Source organism: Amblyraja radiata, chromosome 24 (assembly GCF_010909765.2).
Source record: "Amblyraja radiata isolate CabotCenter1 chromosome 24, sAmbRad1.1.pri, whole genome shotgun sequence".
In the NCBI taxonomy this organism is placed as follows: Eukaryota; Metazoa; Chordata; class Chondrichthyes; order Rajiformes; family Rajidae; genus Amblyraja; species Amblyraja radiata.
The window spans coordinates 20,374,015-20,400,497 of NC_045979.1; the positions used below are offsets into that span (position 1 = coordinate 20,374,015).

Here is a 26,483-nt window from a genome sequence, read left to right on the forward strand (position 1 = left end):
GGGTGTCAGGGGATATCGGGTGAAGGCAGGAGAATAGGATTGAGAGGGAAAGATAGATCAGCCATGATTGAATGGCAGAATAGACTTGATGGGCCGAATGGCTTAATTTTGTTCTGAGAACTTATGAACTTATGATGTGGAAAAGTGCAGGTAGAGGAGATTAGTTTATCTTGGCATCATATTCGACACGGACTTTGTGGGCTGAAGGGCCTGTTCCTGTGCTGTATTGATCTATGTTCTATGTTCCAAAGCATTTACTTCACTGATTCTGAAGAAGAGTCCCTACCTGAAACGTCACCTATCCATGTTCTCCAGAGATGCTGTTTAACCCGCTGAGTTACCCCAGCACTTTGTGTCTTTTTTGTAAACCAGCTTCTGCAGTTCCTTATATCTCTGTAGTAGATTTTTGCTTGTAGCCATCTGGTATTATTATTTGGTAACTCACACAGCCGACAACTTTTCACTCCTGAATGGTGATAGACGTTTTGTTTAGGCCTAATCCAGGGATCTGATCTTGGGCCTCTCGTTGTTTCCGCTTGCATTATATTCCCACCCCATATAGCTGGAAAATACTGATGATTTTTTACTCTGTGACCCAGATATTGCCAGGGCAGTTACTTATTTATTCAAAAGCAGATTCTATTTATATATATCGTGAGTTAGTTCTATTTATTTTCATTGGAGTCAACCTCTATAGAAGTTTGTGGGATAACAGAACTAGTGTGAATGGGTCGGCATGGACGGTGGGCCGAAGAACCTGCTTCTATGCTGTATCTGTACAAAAACTAAGAACATAGAACAGCACATCACAGGAAAGGGCCCTTCAGCTCTCTATGCCTGCAACTCAGTGGGTTAGACAGAATCTCCGGAGAATATGGACAGGTGATATGTTGGGGCCCTTCTTCAGACTAATTAGTTCCTAACCCAAAACTGCCATTCCATGTTCTGATGCTGCCTGATCCCTGAGTTATACCAGCACTTTCTGCCTGTTTAGTTTAGAGATACACTTCGTCCCACCGAGTCTGCTCCAACCAACAATCAACCACACACTAGTTCTATGCCTTCCCAGTTTCGCACCCTACATACTAGGGGCAATTCATAGAAGCCAATTAACCTACAAACACGCACGTCTTTGGGATGTGGGAGGAAACCGGAGCATCCGGAGAAAACCCGCACAGTCACAGTGAGAACGTACAAACTCCGTACAGACAGCACCCGAGGTCAGGATCGAACACAGGATCTGTGGCACCGTGAGGCAGCAAACCTACTGCTGCACCACTGTGCCACCCCGGTGTCCTTTTGTGTAAGGCGGTATCTGCAGTACCTTGTTTCTACATTTCGTACTAATCCGTATGAATAACTTACATTTGTATTGCTGTGCTATGTTTGTCCTTCAGGTGAACGGAGAGATAAACGGAGTGGTACATGAATCACAGCCCGTCAATGAGTACGAAACACTTACAGCCAAATTCCACTTTGTTGACCTTGCCGGTTCAGAAAGGCTGAAGCGGACAGGAGCCACAGGAGAGAGGGCCAAAGAAGGCATCTCCATCAACTGTGGTCTGGTAAGGAATACACAGAAATATCAACTTTTCATCTACTGAAATTTATGCTACTTCTCCATACATTTGATATCCAATTTTATCAAAGTTAGTTACTAAGTACTGGAGTAACTTAGCGGGTCAGGCAATATCTCTGGAGAAAAATGATGGGTGACTTATTTGGTTGGATCACAACCCCCTCCCCAAGTACCTTCCCCTGCAACCGCAGAAGATGCAACAACTGTCCCTATACCTCCTCCCTTGACTCTGTCCAGGGACCCCGACTGTCCTTTCAGGTTAGGCAGAGGTTCACTTGCACCTCCTCCAATCCTATCTACTGTATCCGTTGTTCAAGATGTGGACTCTTATACATCGGCGAGACCAAACACAGACTGGGCGATCGTTTCGCTGAACACCTTCGCTCATTCCGCCTGAACCTACCTGATCTCCCGGTTGCTAAACACTTTGATTCTCCCTCCCATTACCACACGAAAAGTTCTGTCCTAGGTCTCCTCCATTCTCAGAGTGAGGATAAATGCAAATTGGAGGAACAGCATCTCATATGTTGTTTGGGCAGCCTACAGTTCAGTGGTATGAATATTGATTTCTGTCACTTCAGGTGGCCCGACATTCCCTCTCTCTCTATCTCTCCCCCACCACTCGCTTCTCGTTTTCACCCAACAAACAGCTAACGATGTCCTGTTTTCTTTATCATCGTTACCTTTTTGCATATCTTTCATTCATTGTTTTGTATCTCTCTCCTCGTCTATATCTCTCATTTCCCTTGTTCCTAACTAGTCTGAAGAAGAGTCTCAACCCGAAACGTCACCCATTTCTTCTCTCCAGTGATGCTGCCTGTCCCGCTGAGTTACTCCAGCTTTTTGTGTCTTCGGTATAAACCAGCATCTGCCGTTCCATCCTACACATCTACAGTTCATTGTTTCTACTTATCAAAGTTAGTGTCGGGATCATTGCAAGCTTACACTTACAATGCAGAAAGAGGCCCTTCGGCCCATGTGTAACATTCCAAGAAAATTAACCAGACACTCAAGTAAATTCTCAAACTATTGCAACTTGAATGAACAGCACTCTTTAGAGATAAGTAAAGCTTCTAATGAAAGCATGTCAGTGCACTAACGCAATTGAACTCTGCATTTACGAATGATCTGTTGACTGAGTGGAATATAGTGCCACTTAACCTGTTTGTCATTAAGTCTGAAGCCTATGGAATAAAAGAGGAGGAAACAAAACGATAGAAAATCGTCTCGGCTTAGGGTTAGGTTTAAGTAGCAGATGCTTCCCCGGGTGGAGCACCCAAAGAGATGCCACGCTCTGGTGCTGTTAGCCATGAGGAATAGTGCCTGGGCAATGCTTGCAGATTTCAATTTCCAGTACTGAAGCTGGAGTTAGAAGAGCAGGTGTCAGAGAAACTTTGACAAATCATGGTTATTGAAGTAGAAAGACGACCTGGTTCCAGAAAAAGCCAGCAATATAGGGGCGGCACAGTGGGGCAGCGGTAGAGCTGCTGCCTCACAGCGCCTGAGACCTGGATTCTATCTGACTACGGATGCTGGCTGTACGGAGTTTGTACATTCTCCCCGTGACCGTGTGGGTTTTCTCTGGTGCTCCGCTTTCCTCCAATGCTCCAAAGACGTGCAGATTTGTAGGTTAATTGGCCGTGGTATAAATTGTAAATTGTCCCTAGTGTGTAGGATAGTGCTACTGTACGGGGAGATCGCTCGTCGGCATGGACTTGGTGGGCCGAAGGGCCTGTTTCCGCGCTGCATCTCCAAAAGTCTAAGAGTCTAAAAAGTGTTTGTATGGAAGTTATTGTATTGTTTCCAAATACTTATTTTCAATTAATTTATTTGTGGATTTAACAAGGAAAAAGTGGCGAGAAATATTTGTGAATTCATGTTGCTAATGACCAGTTATAGAGCCTAGTATATGTTTACACCTGCAGAGAGTGGGCGGTTTGTTGAAAACGACACTGCACGTTTTAATGCGATGAGATAATGAGGCAAAATTATACTCTGCGTCATTTATGCAGCATGACTTCTGCTGTTTTAAGGTTCATGAAGTGCATCATCTGATCTTGCACTTCTTTGTAATGTATGTTTATGCAAAGGGATCGGTGTTTTGTCATATCAAAATAAAATTATGAGAATCATAGAAAGGATAGACCATTAGAAGCTTATTGTGGAAGAGTCTAGGACCAGAGGGCACAGCTTCAGAATAAAGAGATATACCATTAGAAAGGAAATAAGGATAAATTTTAGTCTAAGAGTAGTGAATCTGTGGAATTCATTGCCACAGATCGTTCTGGAGGCCAAGTCATTGGATATTTTTAAAGTGGAGATTGACATGTTATTGATTAGTAAGGGAGTCAAAGGTAATGGATGGAAGCCAGGAGAATGGGATAGAGAGGACAGATAGATCAGCCATGATTGAATGGTGGAGTAGATTTGATGGGCCAAATTAACTAATTTTCCTCCTATAACTTATGAAACCTTTTCCCCAGGGTGCAAATGCCAATGAATAGAAGGTGCAGCTTTAGGGTGCGAGGGGAAAAGTTTCAAGGAGATGTGCGGGGAAATTTTTTTTTAACAATGGTGGTAGTGAGTGCCTGGATGCTCGGTCTATATCTATCTATATTACTAAAAGTCTGATCTTGATCGCTGTGCTGCGATTTCCGAGAGAACGCCGCCACCTACGGCCGTCATTTTTGGCCACCTCGCTCAGAGCCCCCCTCCTCCCCCTTCCGGGACCGGAGGATTTTTCCCATCGATGACAAATCAGAGAGATATTAATGTTTTTTAAAAATTCACCATTCTCTCTGCTGCCCCTGCTGGAGGGAGGGGGAGGGACTATAAAACCAGGAAGTGGTGTGCCTCACTCAGTCTCTGCAAGATGGATGAAGCCAAAGGGTCATGTCTCTCCGAGCTCTGAATAACACTGAACACATGTCTACTCAACTGTGAGTCCTCTTAATGTGGTTTGAAAGTGAAAATATGGTTTGTTTGAAGTAAAAAGGCACTGCCTGCAAATGGTTGTTTGGGTGCTTTGGCTTGAAGTTGAAAGGCACTACTTACTGCAAATGGTGGCGGGTGCTTTGGCTTGAAGTTGAAAGGCACTACTTACTGCAGATGGTGGCTTGGGTGCTTTGGCTTGAAGTTGAAAGGCACTACTTACTGCAAATGGTGGCGGGTGCTTTGGCTTGAAGTTGAAAGGCACTACTTACTGCAAATGGTGGCTTGGGTGCTCTGGCTTGAAGTTAAAAGGCACTACTTACTGCAAATGGTGGCTTGAGTGCTTTGGCTTGGTTGAAAGGCACTACTTACTGCAAATGGTGGCTTGGGTGCTTTGGCTTGAAGTTGAAAGGCACTACTTACTGCAAATGGTGGCTTGGGTGCTTTGGCTTGAAGTTAAAAGGCACTACTTACTGCAAATGGTGGCTTGAGTGCTTTGGCTTGGTTGAAAGGCACTACTTACTGCAAATGGTGGCTTGGATGCTTTGGCTTGAAGTTGAAAGGCATTACTTACTTGAATGCTTTGGCTTGAAGTTGAAAGGCACTACTTACTGCAAATGGTGGCTTGGGTGCTTTGGCTTGAAGTTGAAAGGCACTACTTACTGCAAATGGTGGCTTGGGTGCATTGGCTTGAAGTTGAAAGGCACTACTTACTGCAAATGGTGGCTTGGATGCTTTGGCTTGAAGTTGAAAGGCACTACTTACTCCAAATGGTGGCTTGGGTGCTTTGGCTTGAAGTTGAAAGGCACTACTTACTGCAAATGGTGGCGTGGGTGCTTTGGCTTGAAGTTGAAAGGCACTGTACTGCAAATGGCGGCTTGGGTGCTTTGGCTTGAAGTTGAAAGGCACTACTTACTGCAAATGGCGGCTTGGGTGCTTTGGCTTGAAGTTAAAAGGCACTACTGCAAATGCACTTACTTCCTGTTTGCACTGTATATTGATTTTAGATAAAACGCTACCACTTACAGCTGTGATTCTTGGCCATCTTACTCAGTTCCCCTCCGCTGAGCAGGTGCAGAGAATTCTTCCCATCAATGAAAAATAAAAGTGTTATTAGTGTTTAAAAAATGTTGAGAATCTCTCTCCTGTCAATCACGCCAAGAAGACCACACCTTTTCTGGTGGGAGGGGGAGGGGTTATAAAACCCGGTAGTGTGGGTGTGGCTTAGTCTCTGCATGATGGGGGAGGGAGAGGTCACGACTGTCTGAGCTGTGAATCAACTGAACACACTGAATGTCTACTGAACTGTGAGTTTGCTGTTTTGTGTGGTTTTATGGTGGTTTCACCCTGCATGAAATGGTATGAAACTGCATTTGAATTTGGTGGCCTTGGATCCAGCTTGAAGTGGTATACAATACAATACAATACCTTTTATTTGTCATTTGAACCTCACATGAGGTTCAAACGAAATTTGGTTTCTGCAGCCATACAAAAAAAGAACCAAGACACACACCAACACAATTCAATTCACATAAACATCCATCACAGTGAGTCTCCTCCTCACTGTGATGGAAGGCAAAGACTTGTCTCTCCCCTGCTCTCCATTCCTCTCCCGAAGTCGAGGTCAAAGCCCCCGGCGGGCGCTAGCAAGTCCGCGGCCACTCAAAGCCACGCCGGGCGATGTAGGGCCCTGCCCCAGGTCTTGATGTTGGAGCCCCCGGCGGGCGCTAGCAAGTCCGCGGCAATTTACAGCCGCGCCGGGCGTTGTAAGGCCCCCCTCCAGGTCACTCTCAACCCCGCAATTCGGGCGGGAGAAGTCGCCGTTGCCGGTGCCCCGCAAAGCAGTCTCCCACCGGGGACCCGCGAGCTCCCGGTGTCACCATCCACCGGATTCGGGTCGCAGCAGCTCGCCCCCGCAGCTCTCCACGCTCCGAAGCTGGCTAGCTCCACGGAGGTAGGTCCACAGCTCCACAGCTCCACAGGCTCCACAGCTCCACAGCTCCACAGCTCCACGCTGGCTAGCTCCATGGAGGTAGGTCCACAGCTCCACAGCTCCACAGCTCCACAGCTCCACAGCGGTAGGTACGCAGCTCCACAGCTCCACAGGCTCCGTGACTTGAGCCCCCAGGTCGCTCCGGTTGGAGGCCGCTCCACGGCGCTAGGCCCCAACGGCAACGGAGACCCGACAGGGAAACGGTCGGGTCTCCATGCAGGGAAGAGATTTAAAAGTTTCCCCCACCCACCCCCCACCCCCCACCCCCCACACATACACATTTAAAAACCCATTACAAACTAAACCCTCAACAGGACAAAAAAATAAAAAATACACAGACAGACTGCAGAGGCCGCTGCAACATCGGTCGCGCCGCCCATGGAACTGCACTTGAATTTGGTGGCCTTGCACCCAGCTTGAAATGGTAGGAAACTGCACTTGAATTCGGTGGCCTTGCACCCTGCTTGAAGTGGTAGGAAACTGCACTTGAATTTGGTGGCCTTGCACCCTGCTCAAAGTGGTAAGAAACTGCACTTGAATTTTGTGGCCTTACACCCTTGCTGAAATGGTAGGTAAATGGATTTGAATTTGGTAGCCTTGCACCCAGCTTGAAATGAAATTTGAAGGAATAGCCATGAGTCAACTGCCAGCCCACCAGCTGTGAGTGAGGTATCAGCAGATCAGGCTTGAGGGACTGAGCTGCCACCCCAAGAACCCATACCAGCGCTCCAGAAAGCCCCCCCACTGGCCACCAATATTGGAATTGGTGGAGAGGTGGAATATTGCGTCGGGGGACCAGCCCTCCCGTGTGAACATGGGACCCAACGGGTCCCACTTAGTCTAGTATAACAATAAAATTGCTCTTCATTGTAGGAGTTCAGGCATTACTGATACAGACTCTTGGGGTTATCCAGGCTCAGCTGTCTCCATTGTATTAACCAACAGAAATATGCTTGGCTGTGGAAAAAAATAGGAACATTGCTAAACTCCACAGAGCATTAGTAACAATGCATTGTTCATTTTATGGTAAATGCTTGTGATTTAATGAAAATGCTTTAACGTTACTTTCGCTTTTTAACCAATTACATTGTAAATGTATTTTGAGCATTGTATTATTGCAGTGTTGTGCACAGGTGTTAATATTCTATCACACCTTAATGAGTTTTGGATTTGGGTCTTAAACTCTTAAAACATAGAACAGTACAGCACAGGAAAGGGCCCTTTAGTCCACAATGTGCACGCCGAACATGATGCAAGTTAAACTAATTTACTCTGCCTACATGTGAATAATCTCCCTCCATTCTCTGTATATCCATGTACCTATCTCAATACACAATAGACAATAGGTGCACGAGTAGGCCATTCGGCCCTTTGGGCCAGCACTGCCATTCACTATGATCATGGCATCTCAAAGTCTCTTAAACATTACTACCATATCTGCCTCCACCACCATTTCTGGTAACATGTTCCAGGGACTCACCATCTATTGTGTAAAAAGACATTGGCTTGCACATCTTCTTTAAACAATTCACCTTTGACCTTATAGCTGTACCCTTTAGTACTTGACATTTCTACCCTGGGAAACAGGTTCTGCTTGTCTATTCTGTTTACACGCGCCTTATCTCTGCCATTTCTCTGCCCATATCTGCAACTGATCTATATCCCGCTGTATCCTTTGACAGCCTTCTTCACTGTCCACGTATATCCAACAATTTTTGGGTTCATAAGACATAGGAGCAGAATTAGGCCATTTTGACCTTTGAGTCTGCTACATCATTCGATCCTGGGTAACCAAGCGATGTAGGGGGAGAATACTGGAAAAGAGGTAGAGGTGGGACAAAGCCTGGCATGTGATAAGTGGGTACAGGTGATGGGCGTATATTGGCAGATGGGTGGAGTAAGTGACAAAGACTAGAAACACAAGGAACTGCAGATGCTGGTTTACAAACAAAATGACACAAGCTGGAGTAAATCAGTGGATCAGGCAGCATCTCTGGAGAACATGGTTACGTGCCGTTTTGGGTCAGGACACTTCTTCAGACTGAAAACTTTAAATTGCTCTTCAGACAAAGGCTAGAGATCAAAAGGAGACAAGGGCATCCGGACTTCCTTGTGTCTCGTTCATGGAACTCTAGAGGTGGAAATGTTTAAGGGGGATACTGTAGATAGATGCAAAAAGCTGGAGTAACTCAGCGGGACAGGCAGCATCTCTGGGGTGAAGGAATGGGTGATGTTTCAGTCCGAGACCCTCCGTCAGACTAGTTAGGGAAAAGGGAAACGCGAGATATAGACAATCATATAGAGAGATAATGAACAATTAATGAAATGTGCAAAAAAGTAACAACGATAAAGGAAACAGGCCATTGTTCGCTATTTGTTGGGTGAAAACGAGAAGCTGGTGCAACTTGGGTGGGGGAGGGATAGAGAGAGAGAGAGGGAGAGGGAATGCCTCTCTGTATTGCATTGTTTTGTGACGCTGATAAAATGTATATTTAAATTAACCCCACCCCAACACAATCATTCTGTCTCTTGTCTTTGGTCGTTGAGTGAAGCTATCACTGGGAAACGTTATCAGTGCACTGGGAGACCAGAGCAAGAAGAGCCATCACGTGCCGTACCGAGACTCCAAATTGACAAGGCTTCTTCAGGATTCACTGGGAGGAAACAGGTACCAAAGTGCAATAGATCTGCACATAAAGATCGCAAAAGATCTGCTTTATTTAGGGTAGAGACCTTTGGAACAAGCCCTTCACTCCAAGTAAAAAGGCACATGAAGAAGTTCAGAAAATTTGTAGAGGAAGTGTAAGAGGATAATGTTACATGAAGTCACACAGCACGGAAACAGGCCCTTTGGTCGAACTCATCCATGCTGACTAAGATGCCCCATCCAAGCTAGATCCCATTTTCCCATGGGATCCCATCCCATGCTTGGCCAATTTCTCTTCGAATTTTTTTGTTACATCAGAAAATTGTTAATATTGGCGAAGTAGGCTTTCTTTCTCAATACAATACATAGATTTTGACTTCTCATGACTAAAACAAATATTGAACGTCCAATTTTCTAAAATGTTCATCTCTATCTACTTTTTTGACTTCCTAGTAAAACCTCTCAAGTCTAGGTTTGTGGGGCTGCAGCCACATGCGACGGCAGGCCTGGTTCACCGCTGCGAGAAGATAAGACTGTACTAAGAACTTTAAAAACTTTGTCGCGCCAGACACGTGGCGATTCTTTGTGCACCGCCTCGGCGAAGTCTGCTGTATGATTTTACCGGATTGTATTAAAAAACAAAAATGTTACTGTACCTAGGTACATGTGACAATAAAGTATTGAACCGTTGAATCATTGGGATGTGTATATATACACATATAGATACATATCATACATATAAATTATATATATATAATTTATATGTGTGTGTAATATGTGTGTATGTGTATGCATATAATATATATATATATATATGTGTGTGTATATTTTATATAAGCATATATATGTGTGTGTGTGTGTGTGTGTGTGTGTGTGAGACATTGGTGATATTAGACTTCAGGTTTGTGGTGGTTGAGTTTTTAGACTTGCAACAGTAGAAGTAATGGAGAGACTTTTTGTTCCTCAATGATATATAGTGTATGCAGCATAAAGACATAACGAGGATCCTCCAGTGCTTCTACTCAGCGGCTGTGGAAAGCATCTTGTCCGGAAATATTACAATCTGGTTTGGGAATTGCTCTGCCCAGGACAAGAAGGCTCTGCAGAGAGTAGTGCGTTCGGCCGAACGCACTATGGGAACTTCACTCACCCCCCTGCAGGAACTATACGTCAGGAGGTGCAACTCCAGAGCCAATAAAATCATGGGAGACCCCTTCCACCCCTGCAACGGACTGTTCCAGCTGCTACGGTCAGGCAAACGCCTCCGCTGCCATGCTGTGAGAACGGAGAGGTTGAGAAGAAGCTTCTTCCCAGAGGCCTATCTCACCAGGGACTAAATTTACTGTACCACTCTACTGCTTTTTCTTAAAATTGCTGTTTTTTTCCCTTTTTCCTTCCGCCCACAATATTTAATATGAAAAAGAATATGTGATTCTGTTCCATTCTGTTTGTAGTTTGTTTGGTTGTTTGGTTGTTTGTTTGTTTGTCTTTTTGCACAACGTCCGCGAGCATTGCCACTTTTCATTTCACTGCACATCTCGTATGTGTATGTGACGAATAAACTTGACGAATAACCTTGACTTGACTCTACATAATCAGAATGACAATACTTCCCTTACAGTCGCACCATTATGATCGCTTGCATAAGCCCATCTGACCGTGACTTCATGGAGACTCTCAACTCCCTGAAATATGCCAATCGAGCCCGAAATATCAAGAACAAAGTTACGGTTAACCAGGACAAAACCAGTCAGCAAATCAGCACTCTGCGAGCTGAGATTGTTCGGCTCCAGATGGAGCTGATGGAATACAAGACGGTAAGAACTGTGGCCCCTGAACCATTGACCAGTTACCTGTTCTTCTGTGGGTGTAAGGTTCAGTGGTTATAAGCCTTTCTCTAAATTAATTCAACTAGAAATGGGGATTAGTTTCCACTCAAAGTCCAAAAGTGAGTTATACTTTAGATATTCACTTGCATGTAATAATATTTTAACCATAAATTGCAATCACATTGAATAAATATTACTGTCTGATTATTGTCTGAAGAAAGGTTCCGACCTGAAACGTCACCTATTCCTTTTCTCCAGAGATGCTGCCTGACCTTCTGAGTTACTGCTGCATTTTTGTTTACCCTTGGCATAAAACCAATATCCTTCATACACATAAATATTTATTTAGCTGTTTTTCATACACTAAAGAAATAGAACCTAATTAGTCGCATTCATATAAGTATGCAGCAATTTGCAAAATTAGCTGTGATTCACTGTAACTTTACTTGCAAAAAAATCTCTAATAAATAAAACACATGTATGTTCGCCTAACAGCGTAAATGTTTATGCACCTCCATACAAAATTGGGAAAGGATAGGGAAATTACAGAGAGATGTTGATTCAATTGATTGAGAAATACAGCTTGGAAACAGAGTCCACACCGACCTGTTCACACTGGTTGTATGTTATCCCACTTTCACATCCACTCCCGACACATGAGGGGCAATATACAAAGGCCAATAAACCTACAAACCTGCACATTTTGTGGATGTGGGCGACCAAAGCACCTAGAGGAAACTCCGTGGTCACAGGGAGAACGTGCAAACTCCAAGCAGATAGCACCTGAGGACAGGATCGAGCACGGGTCTCTAGCGTTGTGAGGCAGCAACTCTGCAAGCTGTGCCTCTGAGCCGCCATGTTACTGTGACATTCACCCTATCTCTTCCCCTCATGATTTTATACACCTCTGTAAAATTACCCTTCAGTCTCCTGCACTCCAAGAAATAAAATCCTAGCTTGTGCAACCACTCCCTTCAGCTCAGGCCCTCGAGTCCTTAATGAGTTGGGTAATTGATTGTTTTGAGCTATTTCTGGTTGTTTTTTTTTTCAGGGTAAACGAGTCATTAATGCTGATGGTTCTGAAGGCTACAACGACTTATGCCATGAAAACAGCATGCTACAGAAAGAAAATGACACGTTGAGAATGAGATTAAAAGCCATGCAAGAAACCATCGACGCACTGAATGACAGAGTGACACAACTCTTGAGTAACGAAGCCGCTCAGATAATCGCCAGTGCAGGTAAGATTATTAATGAACACCAGAATGTCATTTTACTTTCAGTAGGTAATTCTTGACCATGCCTAGTGAAGCACGTCTGATTTACTCATTGTTTTGCAGGGAATGGAGGGATATGGGCCAAAGGCAGGCTGGTGTGACTAGCGTAGATGGGGCATCTTGGTCAGCAGGAGCAAATTGGTCCGAAGGGCCCGTTTCCATGGTGTATCACAATGACTCTATGTTTACCAGAGTTCACCAGACTGATTCCTGGGATGTCAGGACTTTCATATGAAGAAAGACTGGATAGACTCGGCTTGTACTCGTTAGAATTTAGAAGATTGAGGGGGGATCTTATAGAAACTTACAAAATTCTTAGGGAGTTGGACAGGCTGGATGCAGGAAGATTGTTCCCGATGTTGGGGAAGTCCAGAACAAGGGGTCGCAGTTTAAGGATAAGGGGGGAATATTTTAGGATCGAGATGAGAAAAACATTTTTTACACAGAGAGTGGTGAATCTCTGGAATTCTCTGCCACAGAAGGTAGTTGAGGCCAGTTCATTGGCTATATTTAAGAGGGAGTTAGATGTGGCCCTTGTGGCTAAAGGTATCAGGGGGTATGGAGAGAAGGCAGGTACGGGATACTGAGTTGGATGATCAGCCATGATCATATTGAATGGCGGTGCAGGCTCGAAGAGCTGAATGGCCTACTCCTGCACCTAATTTCTATGTTTCTATGTTAGGCAGATGAGATTAGCTTATTTTAGTATTATGTTCAGCATAGACATTGCAGGCTGAAGGGCCTGTTCCTGTGCTGTTCTGTTCCATGTTCATCACAAAGCTTCAGTCGTTAAAAGTCTTGTTTTATTAAGAGGTAGCCAGTGGCATTCAGTCAATTCAAAGAAAATAATTTCAGTAATTTCATTGCTGTAATTTTTGGAATGATTTGGAATTGCAGGTGATAATTTAAATCATTGTTCAACGTCACTGCACATTCATTGTGATGTACAAGTCATTTGTATTTTCTGACTATCCAACTTCTCTTCAGTTACTTTCAGAATGTTTGAGTGGTTTTCTAAAATGAAGCAGGGAATTATTTACTAGTTTGCCTGACATCGGTGATGGGGAAGATGCTGGAGACAATTTTTAAGATGCATTTGGATAGCAGTAACAGGATCGATCCAAGTCAGCATAGATTTACAAAGGGGAAATCCTGCTTGACTAATTTTCTGGAATTTTTGGAGGATGTAACAAGTAAAATGGAGAAAGAAGAGTCAGTGGATGTGGTGTACCTGGACTTCCAGAAAGCCTTTGATAAGGTCCCACACAGGAGATTAGTGGGCAAAATTAGAGCACATGGTATTGGGGGTAGGATATCGACATGGACAGAAAATTGGTTGGCAGACAGGAAACAAAGAGTAGGAATTAATGGGTCCCTTTCAGAATGGCAGGTAGTGACTAGTGGGGTGTCGCAAGGCTCGGTAATGGGACCGCAGCTATTTACAATATAAATGATTTTGATGAAGGAATTAAAAGTAACATTAGCTAATTTGCAGATGACACAAAGCTGGGAGGCAGTGTGACCTGTGAAGAGGATGCTATGAGGATGCAGGGTGACTTGGTTAGGTTGGGTGAGTGGGACGATGCAGATGTGGATAAATGTGAGGTTATTATCTGAATGGTGTCAGATTAGGAAAAGGGGAGGTGCAACGAGACCTGGATATCCTTGTACATCAGTCACTGAAAGTAAGCATGCAGGTACAGCAGGCAGTGAGAAAAGCTAATGACATTTTGGCCTTCATAACGAGAGGATTTCAGTATAGAAGCAAAGAGGTCCTTCTGCAGTTGTACAGGCCCCCGGTGAGACCACGCCTGGAGTATTGTGTGCAGTTTTGGTCTCCTAATTTGAGGAAGGACATTCTTGCTATTGAGGGAGTACAGCGTAGGTTCACAAGGTTAATTCCCAGGATGGCGGGACTGTCACATGATGAAAGAATGGAATGACTGGGTTTATATTCACTGGAGTTTAGAAGGATAAGAGGGGGTCTCATAGAAACATATAAAATTATTAAGGGATTGGACACGTTAGATGCAGGAAACATGTTCCCGATGTTGGGGGTGTCCAGAACCAGGGGCCACAGTTTAAGAATAAGGGGTTGGCCATTTAGAACTGAGATGAGGAAAAACCTTTTCACCCAGTTGTGAATTTGTGGAATTCTCTGCCTCAGAAGGCAGTGGAGGCCGATTCACTGGATGCTTTCAAAAGAGAGTTGGATAGAGCTTTTTGGGCTAGCGGAATCAAGGGATATGGGGAGAAAGCAGGAACGGGGTACTGATAGTGGATGATCAGCCATGATCACATTGAATGGCGGTGCTGGCTCGAAGGGCCGAATGACCTACTCCTGCACCTATTATCTATGTATCTATGAAGCTGGTTTGCTAATTATGCTATTTGCTTTTACTGAATGTATTGAACGGTTAGTCCAGATTACTGATCAATGCAGAGAACTGACTGATTGCAGTTGTTGCTGACTACAATGAGCATTTCCCAGTAAAGCAGTAGTCACGGGATGTTTCTGATGTATATGAATGCATTTACTCCATCTACTGTGGACGCCCCATTCCAAGAAGGATGTGGTGGCTTTGGAGAGTATGCAGAGAAGGTTTACCAGAACACTGCCTGGATTAGCGGGTGATTAGCTACAAAGTGATTGTTGGACAGATGTAGATTTTTTTCTCTGGAAAGTCAAAGATTGAGGGAAGACCTGATAGAAGTATATAAAATGATGTGAGGCATAGATAGGCGAGAACTCTTTTCCCAGGGTGGAAATGTCAAAGACCAGAGGGCATGGCTTTAAGGTGAAAAGAGGGAAGGTTAAAGGAGACCTGCAGGGAAAGATCTTTTACACAGAGAGTGGTGGGTGCCTGGAACGCGTTGCCAGGGGTGGTGGTGGAGACAGATACGATGGTGGCATTTACAGTCGGAGGCTCTTGGATAGGCACACGGATATGGAGGGGAATGGACCATGCACAGACAGAAGAGATTAGTTTAACTTAGCATCATGTTCAGCACAGACGTTGTGGGCCGAAGGGCCTATTCCTGCACTGTCCTGTTCTATGTTCATCGCAAAGCTTAATGAAAGCAGAAAATGCCGAAATACCTAGTTGGCTGGGCTCCATCCGTGGAGAGGAAAACTTAGCCTTTCGTGTTCATGATCTTTGACCATATGGCATTCTGATCAGTGAGCAGCAATTAAATATATTCATTGAATGTGTGGTGAGGAACTGCAGGCTGGTTTAAACCGAAGATGGACACAAAAAGCTAGAGCAACTCAATGGATCAGGCGGCATCTCTGGAGAAAGTCCTGACCCGCTATGTTACTCCAGCATATTTTATCTTTATTTGTAAACCAGCTTTTGCAGTTCCTTGTGACCAAGAATACATTCCGTGCATTTGTACATATAGAAAACATTACAGAATGCTGATTTAAGGAACTGAAACCAAGTTTTGTGTTTATTGCACCTTTCAATTTACACATAGCTACCATTTAACTGTTTTTCAAAGAAAGAAATACCTCCACGTACCAATTTTTGATCGTATTTCATTGGATTTTATCTTGCACTGAACATAATTCCTTTTATCCTGTGTCTGTACACTGTGGACGGCTTGCTTCTAGTCATGTATAGTCTTTCCGCTGACTGGATAGGACTCAATAAAAAAGCTTTTCACGGTACCTCGGAACACATGACAATGATAATAAACTAAACTAAACTTTGTTTCTGTCATTTTGCACTCTTCTATGTACTCTGCAGGAGATGGCAACGAAGAAATCAGTGCGCTGATTCAAAATTATATTCGGGAAATACAGGAGTTAAGGTTGGTCCCTGAATTTTAATCTCCGTATTTTGTACATGTCATGGCAGATTCCCTTGCCTGACCATCTCAAAAATATAAACCCATAAGACGTAGTAGCAGAATTAGACCATTCGACCCTTCAAGTCTACTCTGCCATCCATTCGATCATGGATGATCCGAACAAAATTACGAGATGCACATAAAATCCTCCCCCCAGAAGTCCCGCTGTAAAAGTGTCGTCTAGGCCGGGTGAGGCGCCGATCTCGACCTCATTGGGACTTCCACGGCCGATCAGCAGGGTTGAATTTGCCCCGTGTGGCTCTGGAATTCCGGCCCGGCCCGGCCAGAGCCGGCAGATCCGTTCCCATTGCGGAATTCCGAGGCCGACTTTGTGGACCGGTATCTTGGTACTTCGGTGGACTATGTGAAACGTTCTGGTACCATTTAACTCATCTCGGAGGCCATGATCTGTGTTGGGTCGGCAGAACGGATAATCCAAAACCGAGGGTGCTAGAAAGTCGGTGGTGGACCTGAACTTTCCCTTGCCCTGAATGTTTGTTTGACTTCTGGAGCTTTGTTTTGGATTTTCTTTGCTCAAAGTCCCCCGTGATGTAAAGGTCTCTCTCTTTCAGGACCAAGCTGTTGGAGAGTGAAGCCATGAATGAGTCTCTTCGCCGCAACGTCTCTCGACTGACGTCCAGGTCTCCGTATTCAGCGGGATTGTCTCCCATGCCTTGCTCTGCAAATTTCGCCGTCTCTCTGGAATCCGATACCTCTGAGGTTGTTGAACTGGCAAAAAAGGACTTGGAGCTGCTGAAGAAAGAAAGGATACAAAGGAAAAATAGGTGATTGCGTGCATATATTATTATTGGCAGTGCTTTTATTGTAGAACTAAAAGTTGCCGATATGCATTTTAGAGTTTAGAGATACAGCGTGGAAACAGGCCCTTCCACCCCCGGGTCCCCACCGACCAGCAATCGCCCCGTACACCAGCACTATCCTACAAACTCGGGACACTTTACAATTTTTACCAAATCCAATTAACCAACAAACCCACATGTGTAGGAGGAAACCAGAGCAGCCGGAGAAAACCCGCGTGGTCACAGGGATTAATAACCATGCGTGTTGTGTGGCCGGCAAATCAAATAATGACATCTAACTTTTCAGCAGAGATGGTGTGCTATACAGGCACATCCTGTCATCTCTAAAATGTTAAACGTCAGTATTTTGATTTCTGCCCATGTATGTGACACGTATGTTTATTGATCTTGCGTACCGGCATCTTATGAATAAAAATGCACTGGTTATTAAATAATAATTTTATTTAGTAATAGGTTTCTCTGAAGTATGAGCTGAAGCGGTGCACAGGTAATTAAAATAAGTTATTTCTGATAGACTAGATTTAGACTTTCGTGATGCAGCACGAAAACAGGACCTTCAGCCCACCGAGTCCACACGGACCAGCGATCACCCCTATGCTACGTGCTAGGGACAATTCACAATCTTTACTGAAGCCAATTAACCTGCAGACCTGTACGTCTTTGGAGTGTGGGAGGAAATGAGCACCCGGAGAAATTCCACGCGGTCACAGGGAGAACGTACATATTCGGCACAGACAACACTGAGGTCTGGATCAAACCCGGGTCTCTGGTGCTGTGAGGCAGCAGCTGTACCACTGTGACACTGTGCTGCCCCTAGATCATTGCCTATTATCCCTCAGATCCCTGATTTGCATGTGTTGACTTCCAGGCACTGCTTTGGCTTGATTTGTGATTTCGAGTATTCAACCAATTAGTAAGCTCTGGACCGTACACCTGTAGGAGGTCGATAGAGTATTCGTCAACCTACCTAATCTCCTCAATCTTCTGAGGAAGTAAAAGCGTTCATGAACTTTCCTTAAGTGACCAAAAAGCTACGATTTTAACCTTCACCAATGAAGATACATCACTGATTACTGGTACTTGAAAAGAAAAATATGGTGATCTTGATCAAGGGCCTGTCCCACTAACCCGATTTTTTTCAGCGACTTGCCGGCACCCGTCATAGTCGCAGCAGGTCGCCGAAAATGTTCAAAATGTTGAAAATCCAGCGGTGACCAGAAAAAGGTACGACTCATTGGGCGACTACTCACGACCATACAGTCGTCACCCTGCGACAGGTGCCAGCAAGTCGCCGAAAAAAATCGCGTAAGTGGGACAGGTCATTAAGTTATAAAAGCATTTTCAATATCGCACATTTACAAGACAAAAACGATTGAACTTTAAATAACAAACATGGCCCATGAATTGGACAGGTAAACTGATTTTTAAAAATATTTTCCTGGAATGTATTTACTCTTCCCTTATTCCTTCACAGTCCAGAGAAAGAGAAAAGAAGAAGAAATGTAACGACGGAGAATTGGGAAGAGACAGATGACAATGAAGCAGAAGAGGTACAGAAAAGCAAAGAACCTGAAAATAAATTAATGTTTAGTTTAGAGATATAGTGTGGACCAGGCCCTTCAGCCCAGCAGGTCTGCATCGACCAGCGATCACCCTGTACAATAGTTCTATCCTACACGCTAGGGACAATTTACGGAGGCCAATTAACCTAGAAACCTGCACGTCTTTGTAATGTGGGAGGAAACCGGAGCACTCAGAGAGAATCCATGCGGTCACGGCGAGAACATACAAACTCGCACAGGCAGCTCCCGTGGTCATGATTGTACCCGGGTCTTTGGCACTGTAAGGCAGCAACTCTGCCGCTGAGCCACTGTGCCCCCGCTGATGTTCTACTATAGATACAAGGAACTGCAGATGCTGGTTTATAAAAAAAGACCCCAAGTTGTGAAGTAACTCAGCAGGTCAGGCAGCATCTCAGGAGAACATGGATGGATGACGTTTTGAGTCGAGACCTTTCTTCAGACCCGCTTAGTTCCTCCAGCACTTTGTGTCTATTTTTGGTATAAACCAGCATCTGCAGTTATTTGTTTCTACATAGCACTACATAGGAACGGGCCCTTCGGCCCTTAATGTTTGTGCCGGACGTGATGCGACGTTAAACTGATCTCATCTGCCTGTATGTGATTCATATCCCTCTATTCCCTGCATATCACTGTGTCTATCTAAAAGTATTTTAAACACCACTGTTGTATCTGCCTCCAACACTACCCCTGGCAATGTGTTCCGTGCACCTACCATTCTATGTGTAAAAAAAGCCCATCTCCATTAAACTTTGTCCCTCTCACCTTATACTGTGGCTGTGCCCTCTAGTGAGGGACATTTCCACCCTGTTATTTCTCATCCTTTTGTAATTTCAGGAAGAAAGTTGCTGTGAAGAAGAAGAAGAAGGTGGAGATGAAGATGAGTTTGACAGCGATGGAAGTCTGGATGAAACGGATACTGAATCGGAGGAGAAAGGTAATGGCATCATAGAGCTGCATAAAACTGAAACAGGCCCTTCGTTAAGAGTGTAGGAAGGAACTGTAGATGCTGATTTACACCGAAGATCGACACAAAATGCTGAAGTAACTCAGCGGGTCGGGCAGCATCTCTGGAGAAAAGGAATAGGTGATGTTTTGGGTTAAGACCATTCTTCACTCTGAGAGTCAGGGGAACTAGAGATATGGAAAGGTGCAGAACAGATCAGTGCCGGCACTGATGACCAAAGAGACCACAATGGTCCATTGTTGGCTGTGGAAGAGGAGGAGATACGAACAGTAAAACTAGCAGGAAGGCAAGGGTAAGTGTGTTTAGTTGTCATATGTATCAGCAATGGAACAATGAAATTCCTACTTGCATTACTTTTATGTGCAGTCAATGCTGGAAACTGAATGTAGATAAGCTATAAAAGGTTTCTCAAATACCTGATATGTATGCTTATACTTATATGCTTATAGTTTGTTTTAATTGTACATGGTATGCTGATGGAAAAACATTATTTCAAAAAGGGGAACAAAGTGCTGGAGTAACGCAACGAGTCAGGCAGCATCTCTGGAGAACATGGATAGGTGAACATCGATCGGGTCGGACCCTTCTTCAGCACTTTGTGATATCACTTACCCATGTTGTTCAGAGATGCTGCCTGATCCGATGAGTTACTCCAGTATGTGTCCTTTTTTTGTAAAGCAGCAAATGTCGTTCCTTGTTTCTACATTCTCACATTATTTCAATAGCCTAACACTTTTAATATTTAGATTAGTTTGGAGATACGAGCCCTTCAGCCCACCGTGTCCACGCCGACCAATGATCACCCTGTACACTAGTTCTATACTACATACTAGGGACAATTTTACCGAAGCCAATTCAACGACAAATCTGCATGTTTTTGGAATGTGGGAGGATACCGGAGAAATCTCACACGGTCACAGGGAGATGGTTAAACTGTATAGACCGCACCCTTGATCAGGATTTAACCCGGTGTGTAAGGCAGCCCTTAATGTGTTTAGTCAGGAAATGGTGTTAGGTAAACTGTTGGGACTGAAGGCAGATAAATCCCCAGCGCCTGATGGTCTGCATCTCAGCGTACTCAAGGAGGTGGCCCTAGAAATCGTGGATGCATTGGTGATAATTTTCCAATGTTCTTTCGACTCAGGATCAGTTCATGTGGACTGGAGGGTAGCCAATGTAACTCCACTTTTTAAGAAAGGAGAGAGTTTTCTTTTTAAGAAAACAAGGAATTATAGACCAGTTAGCCTTACATCGGTAGTGGGGAAGATGCTGGAGTCGAATATTAAAGCAGTGACAGGATAGGTCAAAGTCAGCATGGATTTATGAAGGGTGAATCATGCTTGACTGATCTTCTGGGATTTTTTGAGGTAGAATGGATAAGGGAGAGACAGTGGATATGGTGTATCTGGACTTTCAAAAAGCCTTTGACAAGGTCCCACACAAGAGATCAGTGTGCAAAATTAGAACACATGGTATTGGGGGTACACAAAAAAGCTGGAGAAACTCAGCGGGTGCAGCAGCATCTATGGAGCGAAGGAAAAAGGCAACGTTTCGGGCCGAAACCCTTCTTCAGACTTTCAGAATGTTATTGGGGGTAACGTATTAACATGGATAGAGAACTGGTTGGCAGACAGGAAGCAAAGAGTAGGAATTAACAAATCCTTTTCAGAATGGCAGGCAGTGACTAGTAGGGTGCTGCAAGGCTCGGTGCTGGAACCCCAGTTATTTACAATATATATTAACGATTGCAGGTACAACAAGCAGTGAAGAAAGCTAATGGCATTTTGGCCTTCATTGCGAGAGGATTTGAGTTTAGGAGCAAGGAGGTCCTACTGCAGTTGGACAGGGTCCTGGTGAGACCGCACCTGGAGTATTGTGTGCAATTTCACTAGGTGAATTCCCGGGATGGCGGGACTGACATATGATGAAAGAATGGGTCGACTGGGCTTGTATGGAATTTAGAAGGATGAGAGGATATCTTATAGAAACATGTAAAATTCTTAAAGGATTGGACAGGCTAGATCCAAGAAAAATGTTCCCGATGTTGGGGGAGTCCAGAACCAGGGGTCATAGTTTAAGAATATGGGGTAGGCCATTTAGAACTGAAATGAGGAAACATTTCTTCACCCAGAGAGTTGTGAATATGGAATTCTCTGCCATAGAAGGCAGTGGAGGTCAATTCACTGGACGTTTTCAAGAGAGTTAGATTTAGCTCTCAGGGCTAAAGGAATCAAGGGGTATAGGGAAAAAGCAGGAATGGGGTACTAATATTAGATGATCAGCCATGATCATATTGAATGGCGGTGCTGGCTCGAAGGGCCGAATGGCCTACACCTGCATCTATTTTTCTATGTTTCTAAAGTAGACACAAAATGCGGGAGTAACTCTGCGGGACAGGCAGCATCTCTGGAGAGAAGGAATGGGTGACGTTTCGGGTCGAAACCCTTCTTCGGACTCATTTGTTTCATCTGTCAAAAGTATTAATATTTTTAAACCTGTCGCAGTGCCTCGAAATTTTTTGATGACTTGTGTGGAATAATCTCTCTCTTGTTTCTTTGTTTTGTTCGCAGTCAATTATCAGGCTGACCTTGCTGACATAACCTGTGAGATTGAAATCAAGCAGAAACTGATCGATGAGCTTGAGAACAGCCAACGACGATTGCAAATATTGAGGCAACAATACGAGGAAAAGCTTATCCTCCTGCAGAACAAAATCCGGGACACACAGCTGGAAAGAGACCGTGTTCTGAAGAACCTCGGTAAAGTTACTTATTCACAAATTTACCATCAACAAAGTACCATTGACAGTGAGAAAGAGCCCTGAATTTTTGCTTCATTTCTTCTCCCACGTTGCATGTTCTCAAAATGTATTCAATTAAAGCTATATATTCACAATGACACAGCTGGAAGAGCTGTGCTGGCTTCGGATCCTGACTTCGGATGCTGACTGTGGAGTTTGCACATTCTCCCTTTGACCGCGTGAGTTTCGTCCGGGCGCTCTCAAATCCCAAAGACGTGCGGTTTTGTAGATTAATTGACTTCTGTAAATTGCCCCTAGTGTATAGGGAGTGGATACAAAAAGTGGGATAATGTGTGAATGGGTGATCGATGCTCGGTGTGGACTTGGTGGGCCGAAGGACCTGTTTCCACGCAGTATCATTCAATCAATTGATCACAATCAATTGTCCATAATTTTACCGTTAACAAAGTACCATGTTGACAATGAGAAAGAACAGTGAATGTTTGCATCATTTCTTTGCCCACATTGCATGTCTCACCCCGGTCACATCAGACCAGAGTTACAGAAGTGAGAAAGCACATATCTCCAGATTCAGGGATAGTTTCTTGCTAGCTGTAATCAGGCAACTGAAACATCCTATCACCAACCAGGGAGCAGTCCTGACCATCTACCTCATTGGAGACTATGACTATCTTTAATCAGACTTTACTGGGCATTTATCTTGCACTAAATGTTATACCCTTTATCAACCCACATTTCCACATCTGCGCTAGCCCCAACTGCCTGCATTTGGCCCATGTCACTCTAAACCTATCCTATCCACGTACCTATCCAAATGTTTTTTCATCATTGTGATAGTATCTGCCTCAACTACCTCCTCTGGCAGCCCCTTCCATATATGTGAGAAAGTGGCCCCTTGGGTACATTTTAAATCTTTCCACCCTCACCTTAAACCTATGTCCTCTGGATCTTGATTCCCTTACTCTGGGCAAAATACTCTGTGCATTCAACCTATCTATCCCCCTCATGATTTTATATACCTCTATGTGAACATCCCTCAGTCTCCTGTGCTCCAATGAATAAAGTCCTAGCGTGCCCAACCTCTCCCTACAGCTCAGGCCCTTGAGTCCGGTCAATATTCTCATAAATCCTCTTGGCACTCTTTCCAGCTTATACGTATACAGTCAACTGATTATCACATTTTTCGTATCAATGAGCTATAAGCTTGGCTCACAAGACAATGGAAATGCTGTAGTTTTGTCCATCCACCTCTCTTTCCTAAACGTTTCCTCCTCCTCATGCCATCGTCTGTCCATTCCTACTACAGATGCTGGCTGACCCGCCGAGTTCCTCCACCACTTTGTGTTTTGTATAAAGAGGAGACTCCTGTTTCCCATGCATCTATTGTACAGTATTGCACAAATCTACCATCACGTGGGGTGACACAGTGGTGCAGCGGTAATGTTGCTGCCTGACAGCGTCAGAGACCAGGGTTCAATCCTGACTACGAATGCTGCCCGTACAGAGTTTGTGTGTTATCCCTGTGACCATGTGAGTTTCCTCCGGGTGCTCTGGTCTCCTCCCACTTTCCAAAGACCAGCATGTCTGTTGGTTAATTGGCTTTGGTAAGATTGTAAATTGTCCCTAGTGCGTAGGATAGTTAGTGTACGGGGTGATTGCTAGTCGGCGTGGATTTGGTGGGCCGATGGGCCTATTTCTCCTCTGCATCTGTAAAGACTAAAGATCTCTCAGAAATACCTGGGCACACTTTCCCTTGGAGACTGGTAGCATCTGCAGCTTCAGTTTTGTTAGCCTATACGTTGGCCAGGTTGTTTCTTACAATCCCATGTTTCTCTGAGCTGTGGGAGGGTGGCAACGAGAAAGAAAAGAGAGGGGAAGGAAGCAAAGTTGCTGCGCATTGCCTACATGTAGCATGGAAACGGGCCCATCTTGTCTGTACAATCCCACAACTAATCCTGCACTAAACCCATTTTATTCTCTCAAAATGCCCATCAACTCCCCCACATTCTACCCCTCAACTACACACAAGGCAGTTTAGTTTTTTTAGAGATACAGCATGGAAACAAACCCTTCGGCCCACTGATTCCATGCCGACCATCGATCATCCGTTCTCACTGGTACTATCTTATCTCACTTTCTCATCTACACACTAGGGGCAATTTACACAATCCAATTAACTTGCAAACCTGCACAAATTTGGGACATGGGAGGAAACTAGAACACCCGGGGGAAACCCACGCGGTCACAGGAAGAGCGTGCAAACTTCTCACAGACAGCACCAGAGGTCGGGATGGAACCCAGGTCTCTGGCGCTGTGAGGCAGCAGCTCTACCAGCTGTGCCACCACAGTGGGAAACAGAGAGCAAGAAAAGGAATATTTTAAAACATCTTCAATTTGGTGATTCATAGCAGTGTAATTTCAGGAATTATTTTTCAAAGAAAAATATGTAGGTTTAGCATCCATGCTCATGATAAAGCTGTTTTCAAAGTTCTTTTTGTTGATCTCTTAAGTTTTGTTTAAAATATATATATATAGCAGATATAATTACAATATAGAAAATTGTTTTGAAGCATTATTAGAGGCTATCTGACTTGTTTTACTTCTGGTAATAATCTCAGCTTCGAAAAACCAATAGTTTCTTTGTTCCTCTGCTCTACGGAGAATAATTACAAGGACCACCACAGTCTAAAGAACCACTGTTACAATCTCTGGCTTCCAGCTGTGTATAAACCTTCCTGTTTCCAGATGCGAGTAGGGTCTTTATTTACATACTTTATTTATGTATCGCCGGTGGGTTCATAATTTCTAAAGAAGTCCAATGTAGGGTCACAGACTGATAGGTCATAAGTGATAGGAGCAGAATTAGGCCATTCGGCCCATCAAGTCTACTCTACCAGATTCACCAGGAGAACAAGCAATTGGATACCGAAAGCATATGGTACAGAGTAGAAACAAGGAACTGCAGATGCTGGTTTACAACAACAAAAAACATACAAAGTGTTGGAGTAACTGAGCGGGTCAGGCAGCATCTCTGGAGAACATGGATAGGTGAGGTTTTGGGTCGGGACGCATTTTCAGACTGAATCGGAGATAAAAATAGATGGTCTTGGACAAGTGATCTGAAACTCAACATGAGATCTAGTTTCCTCTCCATCCATCCCTCTGTTCTTGTAACTTCTCAACAATAAGGAACCTCCAAAGTCAAGACTCACATAGGTTACATTACATCCACCATATCAGCACACCACAATGATGCACCACGGTGCCATGCCACCACTCTTTATTTAGCGTGCATTTTAAGTTGGTAAATAGTTGAATAGTTGTTCTGGTTTCGTTTCAGGTTCTATGGAGTGCAACACGGAAGAGAGAGCCTGCAAGATTAAAGCAGACTACGAGAAAAAACTAAAGGAGATGAACCGAGAGCTCCTGAAACTGCAGACGGCACAGAAAGAACATGCACGCCTCCTCAAAAATCAAACTCGTTACGAACGGGAGTTGAGGAAACTGCAGAATGAAGTGGCTGAGATGAGGAAGACGAAGGTAAAACTTTCTTTGCTTGCAGCCACAGAGACTGCAGGTGCTGGAATTTATTGATTAAAAGATACAGAATGGAAACAAGCCCTTCGGCCCACCAAGTCCACCCCGACCATCGAGCACCTGTTCACACTAGTTCTACGTTATCCCACTTTAACATCCACACTAGAGGCAATGTGCAAGGGCCATTTAACCTACAAACCTGCATGTCTTTGGGATGTGGGAGGAAACTGGAGCACCCGGAGAAAATCCACACGGTTACAGGGTGAACGTTCAAACTCTGTACAGACAGCACCTGTAGTCAGGATCGAACCCGGGTCTCTGGCGCTGTGAGACAGCAACTCTACCGCCTGTCACAGTTGTGAAAACCTATTCCCATCACCTCGTTACTAAAGACTTGGGTTTCTTTTCCTCCTGCAATTTTGTTTCGTTAGGTGACTCTGATGAAACAGATGAGGGATGACCAGCAGCGAATGAGGATGATCGAAAGCAAGAGGAACCGTGAAATAGCACAGCTGAAAAAGGAACAGCGACGACAAGAAGTGAGGAACAAAGGACGGAGAGAACGTGAACGCGGTCTGAAGAAAGATCCCCACCCAAAACATGTCCTCCAGCATCATAGAGTGATTCAGTGTGGAAACAGGCCCTTCAGCCCAACTTGCCCACACCGACCAACATGCCACATCTACACCAGTCTCACCTGCCTGCG

At 44.4% G+C, this 26,483-nt stretch overlaps 1 protein-coding gene across 3 annotated transcripts in view; it reads left to right on the forward strand.

The window, feature by feature from the left end:
* Positions 1–26,483, forward strand: part of LOC116986827 (kinesin-like protein KIF21B) — a 113,053-nt gene that overhangs the window by 46,753 nt on the left and 39,817 nt on the right. For all 3 annotated transcript variants that reach the window (XR_004415581.1, XR_004415582.1, XM_033042549.1), the window contains exons 6-16: positions 1,398–1,565; positions 9,056–9,171; positions 10,772–10,967; positions 12,031–12,220; positions 16,009–16,072; positions 16,684–16,896; positions 18,407–18,482; positions 19,350–19,449; positions 22,050–22,238; positions 25,581–25,780; positions 26,209–26,316. Coding sequence is in view for 1 of the 3 variants with exons in the window: in XM_033042549.1 (XP_032898440.1) it covers positions 1,398–1,565; positions 9,056–9,171; positions 10,772–10,967; positions 12,031–12,220; positions 16,009–16,072; positions 16,684–16,896; positions 18,407–18,482; positions 19,350–19,449; positions 22,050–22,238; positions 25,581–25,780; positions 26,209–26,316 (1,620 nt within the window). In the remaining 2 variants the exon portion in view is untranslated. The remainder of the gene's footprint in view (positions 1–1,397; positions 1,566–9,055; positions 9,172–10,771; positions 10,968–12,030; positions 12,221–16,008; positions 16,073–16,683; positions 16,897–18,406; positions 18,483–19,349; positions 19,450–22,049; positions 22,239–25,580; positions 25,781–26,208; positions 26,317–26,483) is intronic.